General features: G+C 62.3%; 2 protein-coding genes across 2 annotated transcripts in view; one reads left to right on the top strand and one right to left on the bottom strand.

Moving 5' to 3' along the window:
* Positions 1-6,689, bottom strand: part of LOC113218353 (uncharacterized) — a gene marked incomplete at its 3' end in the record, with an annotated part of 31,305 nt that extends 24,616 nt beyond the window's left edge. The window contains 1 exon segment of the mRNA XM_052272601.1: positions 4,642-6,689. Within this exon segment, the coding sequence (XP_052128561.1) occupies positions 4,642-6,509 (1,868 nt within the window).
* A 2,847-nt stretch (positions 6,690-9,536) lies between these two features.
* The window catches only part of LOC113218345 (kelch-like protein 28), a 4,873-nt gene continuing 4,462 nt past the window's right edge, over positions 9,537-9,947 (top strand). The window contains exon 1 of the mRNA XM_052272611.1: positions 9,537-9,733. The gene's annotated coding sequence lies outside the window, so the exon portion shown is untranslated. The remainder of the gene's footprint in view (positions 9,734-9,947) is intronic.

Here is a 9,947-nt window from a genome sequence, read left to right as displayed (position 1 = left end):
CTGGTGCACGCCGGGCCTGCCTATCCACAGGGGCTCCACCCGCACCTTCCGCCAGCTTCCAGTAGCGCGCCTGCAGAGTACGGGGTAGGCCACCCAGCTGGTCACTGGTGCACGCCGGGCGTGCCTACCCACAGGCGCCTTTATTGTCAAGCGCTCCGCTCTCATTCCGTGGCGAAGGTCAGGCTTCGCCGGCTGTTCTGTCCACAGGCCATTCTCCAGTTTATATTGCACCTTATTCAGCGGTCTATACATGCCGGATAGTTTGGCGTATAAAATGGGCCTGCAAACCCGTGCACACTTACTAATGGCCATTAGCTATCGCCCCTCTCTCCCACTAAAACATATACAATATCGATAAGGAAAGCTGAAAAATCTTCTGCGGTTCGCAGTTTCCTCTATGTTTTCCTAAACTTCTGATACCTTCGCAGGCCCTAAATTCAGGACGTTTCCTCCCCGCCCATCCCAAACTGTCAATAAAATGGATCCCGCCTTAGTGTTTTTACGCTGCCGTGGAACTAGTATCGGTTTCTATCGGACATTACCATCAGGCTTTATGTCCCTCCAACCTAGCTCAACCGTTCGCAAACTGGTTCCATCGCCCATGCCCGCAACAGTTGTGTTGTGTGGCCGCTAGGGATGGAGTGTGGGAGAACGGACAGAGAGAGCAGGCTGTTGGGCAAAACAGGTGACTGGCAATCGAAAATGAGCAATCTCGTCAGTCAGCTGTTTTCATTTTTATTGTCGAAAGCTGATGCGCCATGCAACGAGCTTCCCTTGACATTGTTATTTTTACCAACTCTCGTTTGTTTTATAAGAGGCAGCGTTTTTACCCGATTTTTAGCGGAGTATAGGCGATCCGGCTATGCGTTGTGAAATGAAAGACGCGACTATTATTCGCTGAGCTCCTCAGTGATTATATAGACCCCGCGTCTCAAAGGCACACACACACACGCTGCCGGCAACCTACTCGGCAATTAAGTGTTTCTTGATGACAAGCAGCGGCGCTGCTCGGCGCTGCTGCCCAGTGCTGATGTAGGCACAACAACGGCGCGCTGGCAACAGCCGTGTGCGTCGCGCGGCTGGGTCCGGCTGTCCGGCAGGGCGGAGCAGACCGGGGCTCGGTCAGGCAGGCCGGGTCCCGGGGGGGTAACCTAAATGCACTGGACGCGCCCAACTCCTTATCGGGCACCTCCTCCTGGGTGCTCCGCGGCCCTCCCCTGCTCCGCCCGCCACACGCTCTCCTCTCTCGCACTCTCTCCCCTCACCCCTCCTCCTCTCTATCTCGGAGTCACTTTGTCCGGGTCGAATCGCCCCCGCACACCACGCGCGGCAGGCGTCCTTGTCGCTAGGACAAACGATGGGCATTAGGGCATCAGCGGGCCGCGCCGCGTCAGTCCCGCGAGGCACCGCGAGGTGTACAGGACTTGTGATGGGCGTAGGATGCGCTCCATTCTCTGCCCCCTCCTCGCCTCCTCTCCCCTCCTCCGCTCTCCCCCTCCCTCCTCACCCCACCACCCCCTCTCCTGCCCCTAGCCGGAGCCTGACGCACCGAGCGAATCGACTATGCTCGGCCGGTAATGCGACTTGCCCACGTGATTGACCGCTTGCCCTTCAGCCGTACCTCTCCCCGTAGCACAACGGGGCGGGGACGCGGCCTCGGACACGGCCTCGGACGCGATGGAACGAGGTCGATGGCGTGGCACGGCCGAGTAGCTTTATGCCCATACTCGCGAATCACGGTGCCGCGCGCCCCTTGGGCAGCCCGCCGCCCTGCCCTCATGGCATGGCCGGCGGTGTCATAGGACGAGCCAGCGGTGTCGACGGGGAGCTCGAGGTCGCGGACACCAGGAGGCAGTGACTCCCCCTACCATCGCGACGACGGTCTCCACCAGGTACTAAACGCGAAGTGCGTTCGGTGTTTGCATCTCCCCGTCAGCCACCTCGCCGCCGCCGCTGCCGCCGCTGCTCCACGGAAGTGGAAGTGGATGAGGCCGGCAGAGACCTGGCGCGCCCTATTCCCCAGTCCGGCCTCGCGATCAACATCAACAGCCCTCGCGTGATGGGCAGCGCCGCCGGCCCTCCCCCGGCCGCGCCGAGCAGTTTGTTGGCGCCCAAATAATCGGCGGCGGCGGTGCCGGCGTCCTTGACGGCGCGGGGGCGCGGCGCCAGCCCCGCCGCCACCCTCCGCGAGCTATGGGCCTTGACCCGCCGAGTGCAGCACGACCAGTGCAGTCGCCTGCAGCCCACCGCGCCCTGCTGGCGAACCAACCTCCCGCGTGAATGCAGGCGGGTGATTCGTGATACCATCTGAGTCCACGGAACAGTCCGTCAACAACAAGCGACGCAGGGCGGGGCGTGGCGCGGGGCGAGCTGGAGCCCGGCCACTTAGCAAAGCAAACACATGTAGATTTCGGGGCCATTAGCTCGGCGTACGCCAGGGACAAAGTTGTACGTTTTAGTGGTATATAACAAACTTGCAAATTTCAAAATTTTGCGGATGGGTCACAAGCCCTTTCTGGTCTAGTAGAGCTCAGCTGCTCTAGCCGGGCCTCGTGCCGATGGTACAGGCTAGGGATGACGACTTCCCACTGCACCAAAGTGGTTCGTCTTCCAAGGCGTGCGGGGTGGGGGTGGGGAGGGGCACACACGAGGAACTGTCAGCCTGCGGTGACCCTGACCGCCACTTTGTGCTTTACAGGGAGTCCGTCGCCGCGGGCCGGGGCGGCGAGGAGGGCGGGGCGGAGCGAGGCGATGCGGGGAAGGCGTGGCGAGGCGAGGCACTGGCGGCGCCTGCCTGCCTGGCCGGCGTCACGAAGTGTCACCGGTCCCGCGGAAACCGCGAAGCTCGAGGCAAAGCGCCGCGGCGCCGTGCTGCCCGTTACCGCCTCCCCCGCCGCCGCCAGCTGTTCCGACTAAAACTAATTTGCCGGCAGTTTTTGCCGCAGTAGCGGCTCTACAACGAGCAGAAAGGTAAACACGCTGCAGGTGTTTTAATTTTCGCGAACGCCCACGGCGACGACGGTCTCGCGCACTGCTCATCATGCCCGTGTCGGGTAAAGTAGTCAAACACACCCGTGTGCGGACAATAAAGAGTCTTTTCCCATCACCTTGCTTCCCTTTTTGCGTCAAAAGCAATCATCATCTCGGGCGGCTGCGGGTGACGGGCCGTCACCGCCGCCGTCACACGCTCATCAGCGGCGGCGGCCCTGCCCTCCCGCGCGGCCCACGCGTCGAGTCCGCCGCGAGACGGGACGCCTTAAAAACGTATCATTTCCGCAGCGAGCAGCGCGTCGAGCGCGCGCCAGAGATTCGCCGGCCGGAGGTCTGCCTCCGAACAGCACACACGGCGCCGCGCCGGGGCCCATCCCATAGCGCCGCGCTGTCGGCGTCCTCACACGCGCGCGGAGGATCCCCTACCGGTCCGACATGGCGGTTCGTACGCCCCCCCCCCTCCTTTTCCTCCCCGTCCACCTCGACATCGCGGGCGTTGATGGATGACTGGCGTGATCAGCCAAAGGCGGCCCAACGAGCGAGCAGCGCGAGGAGCGTCTGTTCTGTTGTTCCACCATACGGCGCGGCAAAAGCAGAGCCCTCTTGGCCCGGCGCGGACTTTTGCAGCAGTGTAGTAAACGGGGCGGCGTGGCGACGCTTCGAGCGGCCAGAGGCGCAGGCGTCGCACACGACCACATAATGACTGCAATGCGCGGGCTGCAATGGCTGCAATCCACGCGGTGGCTTCCACGCCACCGCCACCACCGCCGCCACCGCGGCTCAATGCGCTAGCTACCGGCCACCGCTAGCCAGCTCCTCGTTCGACGGCGACCGCCGCCCCCACGGGTGTGGCCCGCGGTCCTCCGGAGACACCACACGATAACACGTTAACCCCACACACAGCCATCGACCCGACGGGCGACGCGTCACGTCACGTCACGTCACGGCTGTGTCGCCCGACCCTTCGCTATATGGTGCGGACACGCGTGATTGACAGCTGGCGCATCGTTGTTGGCGCGCCGCGGGTCGTGTCCGAACGTCAACGGCCTGCTCGCCCGGACGACACGAGACGATAAGGTCACACGCCACACACACGGCACATTTTTGAGAGGCGCCTGTCGTCGTCGACGTCTACCTGGAGCGCGACGAGGCAGGCGACGCGGCGACGGCGGCGGCGGCGGTCTTCCCTATCCTCCCACCAGCGCGCCAGTGTCGAGGGCCGCCGTCAGGGTCGTGCTACGCTAGGCCCCCGCGCGCCGCGCCTCGCCGCGCCCTGTCAGTCGCAGCCCAGGTGGATAGGTGCGGTCCGCCGGGGCCCTGGCCGGGGCTTTGGTGCGGCCCCAGAGCCCCGGCCAGCAGGGCCCCGGCGGACCCCGGGGGCCCCCCCAGGCCCCCCTTGCCCCCCGCAGCTCCCATTGTTACGGAGCGCAAGGGGGCCGACAGGAGGCGGGGGAGGGAGCGGGCGTAAGTGACGGTGCGAAGTCACGTGCGAATACTGTTTGGCAACCCGTGCCAAATTCGAGGGGCGCGGTGACGGACCTTTGAATTATTTTTCAGTTACTCAAAACCATGCTTCCCTACTGTACTTCTACACGACTAAACCCGCGATTGTGTGAATAGGTAAACGGTGTGGATGCGTGCACTACTCACCCGCATGTGCAGATTTCGCAGATGCACTGCTCCTTGTTCTCATGCTGCTTCTTGGCGGAAGTCTTGCTGCTGGTCTTGACGGTGGTCTGCTCCCGCACACTGGACGCTGCAGCCTTGCTGTCACTGCTGCTGCTGCTGCTCACGACAGACGTCTTCTGCTCCTGCTGCACATGCTGCCGCTGCGAGTCGGTTGACACCGGGAAGGTGGGCTTGCCGGCGGCGGGCGTGGGCGTGGTCGACCTATCACTGCTCATCAGCACCTGTTGCTGGCTGGAAGACTGCTTGCTCTTGGACACACTGGAAGACTGTTCGGTAGATCCACCCACGATAGTGGTCGTTGATGACTGACTTGTCGATGACTGGCTTATCGATGACTTGGACGCCATATCCGTGCTGCTGGAGGATTGGACCACCCCCGTGGACTTGATGACTCCCGACGTGGCCGTCTTGCTTATCCCCGTAGTGGAGGACTTGCTATCGCCGACCTGGGCGAGCGAGGTAGATGAGCTATCGACTATTGAGCCCGATTGAATAATTTGATGACTGGATGAAGATGACGACGACATTTTCATCGTCGATGATGACATTTGCTTGCTTGATGATGATGACGATGTTTCTATCTTGGAAGTAGATGTTGACAGCCCACTCAATCCAGATTGCTTACTGTCGGTTTGTATTAGCGATGTGGATGAATCTCCGGCGATTGGGTGAAGTGGGGTTAGTGACGAGGCCTTGGTGGATGTGGATGTCGAGTCGACAATGGTGCTGCCCTGGGCCCCCGATAGTTTGGAGCCCTGCTGGCTCGACGACTTCTCCATCTGGATGAGCGAGGTGGAGGCGTCGCCGATCGACCCCGACTCGACGACATGCTGACTGGATGACGACACATGACCTGACGTCGCCGCTTTCATCGACGACGAAGAGGTGTCTCCCTTGGTGTTGCTCGACGACTTGTCGAGCGACGACCTCTTCTCCTGCTCCAGGAAGGAAGACAGCGCTTCGCCGGACTGTACTACGCGCTGGCTGGACGACGACGTCGACATTGACGAGGACGACGCCTCCATTTTGCTGCTGCTGCTCGACGACTTGGTCACTGACGTCTTCTTGTCGAGGAACGAGGACGACGTCCCGCCCCCGGTCTGCACCAAGGTGGAGGACGACGTGCCCGCCGCACCCTGGCGCCCGCCGTGGTGGGGCAGGGACGCGTCTGTGATGTCGGTGATGGTGACGGAGCCACCGGCGTCATCCAGCATGTGGTAAGTGGTGGTGGAAGCCTTGGGGGCCACCGAGGGCTTCCCGGCGGCCGGCATCCCCTTGGAGCCGGGGTCCACGCGGGACTCCTGCTTGCCCGTCGTCGTGGTGACGGCCGTGTAGGAGGTGGTGCCCCCCTTGCCCTCCGCCAGGAGCTGTCCGTGCCTCGCGCTGGAGGACACGCTGCCTTGTACGGCCTGCTGGCTGGAAGACTGGCTCACCACCTGGCTGCTGCTCGACGAGCGCAGCACGGTCTGCGACACGGTCTCGATCACCTTGGAGCTGGTGGTCACGCTGCTGCCGCCCGTCACTCGTCGGGTAGTCCGGGTGACGACGCCGCCGTGTGTGCCGCCGTCACTCGCGGCGCCATTGCTGACGGTCGTGGTGCTGCCCGAGGGCTTGCCGTTGATGCTCGTCACCTCCGTGGTGGTGGTGGTCGTCACCTTCCTGCCGCCCAGCTGTGGCGAGGACAGGCGTTCCACAGACGTGGAGGCCTTGGACGACGACGCTGTCTTTGCTGTCTTGCTGGTGGATGACGACGACGTCGAGGACGACGTCACTGTCTTAGCGGCCGACGCCGCCGTCGACGTCGACTCCACTTTCTTCCCCACAGTCATGGCCGCGGCGGGGTTCGCGGGGCTCGGCGCCAAAGGTTTCGCGGGCCCGAGGTCGCGAGTCGGGCTGGGTCGCGGGTGTCACTACTCGCGGGTTTCGTTCGTTCGCGTTGGCAGTTCGGCACGGCGCCTTGTCGCCTAGAGTAGCTGTGTGCCGGTCGGTTCGCTACAACATCTTGCTTTGGAATGACCGGCTGCCAGCCTGCCGCGGCGCGGAGGCCCGCCCGGCTTGCGGCGCGGCCAGGGGCGGGGCGGGGCGGGGCCGGCGGTGTGGTGCGGGCGTGGGGCTACACGGCGGGGCGGCGCGGCGGTGGGCACGGGTTGCGGGGCGGTAGGTAGGTGGGCGTCTCCCACTCCAGCCCCCCCTCCGCGCCCGGCCCCGCGCCGTTCCCCTCCCTGTCCCGGTTACCTGTGTTGCATGCCATGTATGGCGGTGCCAGCCCGACCACGCAGTTTGCGATGCGAGTTGGTCCGGAGCCCGCACTGGGCGACGCCCCGGCCTGGGCTGGCCTGGACACGTCCTGGACACGTCCTGGCCTGGACACTCGGCGCGATCACCGCCGATTTCAATCACGCAAAGAAAGCGGCGGAGAAGGGAGCGCGCTTCACTGGGTCGTGCCGAGGGGCGGCGCGTGTTGTTCCGCGCCCCAGCAGACAGTGTTGGTCACGCGTGTTTGGACTGAACCGTGCGGGTCCGAGTCATAACCCTTTCCGAGGGGGAGTGGGGGGGGGCGGAGCTGTGGGTCAAGGTGACGCAGGAGGGTGCGCCGAGCGCCGAGCGGGCCCGCCCCGGCCCTCTGCGATAAGGGGGTCAGGAGTCGCTGGGGCTGCCGCTGCCGGCCGACGCTGCCGCATGTTATGGGGCGCAAAGGGGCTGCCAAGAACGGCTGATCGACGGACTGGCGGAGAGGTCGCCGAGTAGGAGGTCGCGGAAATGGAAACAAGCCCCGTGCCGCCCGGGTGGGCCGCCGCGGGTCCGCCCCTGATACTGATACTGCAGGAAGACGACGTTTGGCAGGAAAGGGAGGGCATTGGCCGGCATTGGCGGGCCTCACTGGCTCGGGTCCACGGCGGACACGGTGTTCAGCAAAGGCCGTCGCTGAGGCTAGCAGGAGGGAGCCCCTACTCGAGTAGGGGGGAGGGCGTGGCGGCGCGTGGGTGCATGCACGCATTGGGAGAATTTGGAGGGGTTGTCCCTCCCACGCCCACCCTTCCGTTATTTCTCCTCTCTTTCTCATACATTACTCTCTACCTCTACGCAGAGGATTCCGATTGTGAGTTTTTATCGACGCTTTGTGGGAAGAGAGTGGAGGCGGTCGTGGGTGCGGCCAGCAAACACCTCTGCTGCAGACAGCCCGACAGCCCCCTTGAACCCCATCCCAGCCGGTTGCAACGTACGGTGTCGCTGTAAAATAGAAATAAACCACGTCGAGACTCGACGCGACGGGGTTGTTGTTGGTCGTTGGTCTGCCGCTCGCTGCACTCCCGACCAAATCCGGAAGCCTTCCGCCCCGCCCGCCCCGTCAGACGCTCGCCGAGGTCAGCGCCGGATCAGCGATCAGTCGGCTGAGGTGACTCAGGCAGGCCGGCCAGCTTTGTGCGTGGGACGGAGGCGTGGCGCGGCGGCATCGTCTGGACGTCGTTCTGTCCTTTCCGCACCCCCTACCTTCCGCGGTCCATCTTCACTCGACTGGAAAAAAGGTGTATTTTGCGGCGGGATGCCACTTTATTCGAACTTAAACCCTGCGATGAGGGATGGTGTAGGAACTCACAACATACTCCTGGCTCCTAGGATACTTTTGACTGTCTCACGTCCCAAAAAACGTTAACGCTAACGCTAACGTGAAAGCAGATGACTTACACGTCTAGCGTTGAGCCTTTACTCCAAACTCACACGACTCGAAACCAACAACTAAGAACGTGTTATAGTGCAGCAATGTGCACGGCGCTGGACGCAGGGCAGCGTTGAACGTTAGTGGCGAACACAGGGCAGCGTTATGATCGCGAACCAGCGTTTAACGCGATCGCGGGCCAGCGGCCAGCTGCGTTGAACGTGAACGCGAGCAAGCATTGAACGTGAGTGCGGGCACCGCGCGCAGCGTTCAGCGTTTACTCCAAATAACTCTCGTGTAAGACTCTGAACCAACCACTAAACCTCGAGCGTGGCTGGACGCGGTGAGCGTGGCGCATCGCGGCAAGCGCGGCGAGCGCAGCGGGGCGCGACGGGGCGCGGCGGGGCGCGCTTAACCCTAACGTGAATTTAACGCATCGGCGTTTAACGCATCGGCGTTTAACGGCTTGACGTGGTATTGAACGCGGCTTTGAACGCGGAGTTGAGCGCGGAATTGAGCGACGAGCGTGGCGTGGCAATAGTGGCGGGCGGGGCGGGCGGGGCGCGGCGCGGCACAGTGCGGTGCAGCGCGCTGCGGCGGGGCGCGGGCGCGGCGGGCGCGACCGGCGCGGCGAGCGCGGCTGTGTGCTGCGTGCCCTACGCCGGTCTATGTTTTTACGAGGTCGTAAATGAGTCGTCGAGCCGTCGCCTCGGGACGCGGTGCAGTACAGCAGCGACCGACGGAGCACGCGAGCGAGCACGGCTTTTCCCGCACTCCCCCAAAACTTTAGGCTGGCTGCTGGCTGGACCGCTCCACGTTCGGCTGCCAGCGCTACGGCGTCCGGCTGGCAGCGCTACTGCGTTTCTGCTTTTGACGCTGACAACTGACAACTTCACGCTTTAACTAACAAACGGACTTTTGCACTTTACTTGAGTACAAGCTGCTGATTACTACGTATCATCTGCTAAACTAACAAACGGACTTTTGCACTTTACTTGAGTACAAGCTGCTGATTACTACGTATCATCTGCTAAAAAGTCCGTTTGCACGCGCAAAATTTAGCCTGTATTTCCACCAATGCGGTTGGGATCCCCTGGTAGATCGACAGTCCCGCGCAGCACGCGGACGTTGGGTTGCCTACGCGCTGGGTGGGGTGGGGGGGACAGGCAGCAGGCAGCAGCCCCAGCAGCAGCCCCAGCAGCAGCCCGCCCGCCCCCTCCAGCCCCGCACTCCACGTTTCACCCTCCCAGCTGTGTCCGGCAGCAAGTACCAGGGCCGGAGGGCTTATTCCACTTGTTTCATTCCCATTTGTTTACAAGTTTTGGCTGCAGACCTCATTCGATCAAACACTTTATTCGAAGCCGTCATATTCCGTTGATAGTCGGAGGAAACCTGGTGAGTAGACGCTGGGCGCTTTGCAACACGTGTGATGAAGGGGTTATGAGGTACATGTCATGTCTTTGCCATTGTTTCTCTTGTTTCTTTGGGACCAGAGGATCTGCTTACCCCACATATTGTTTGTTCCTTGAAGAGGGAAATATTATTTTGATTAAAATAGAATTAGTATTATGTGCCAAGACATTCGTTTTCTTAATACTAATAGTAATTA

Source organism: Frankliniella occidentalis, unplaced genomic scaffold (assembly GCF_000697945.3).
Source record: "Frankliniella occidentalis isolate FOCC.00 unplaced genomic scaffold, Focc_3.1 Scaffold213, whole genome shotgun sequence".
Taxonomy (NCBI): Eukaryota; Metazoa; Arthropoda; class Insecta; order Thysanoptera; family Thripidae; genus Frankliniella; species Frankliniella occidentalis.
Note: the sequence above shows the minus strand (reverse complement) of the source record. Positions and strands in the feature narration are given on the sequence as shown.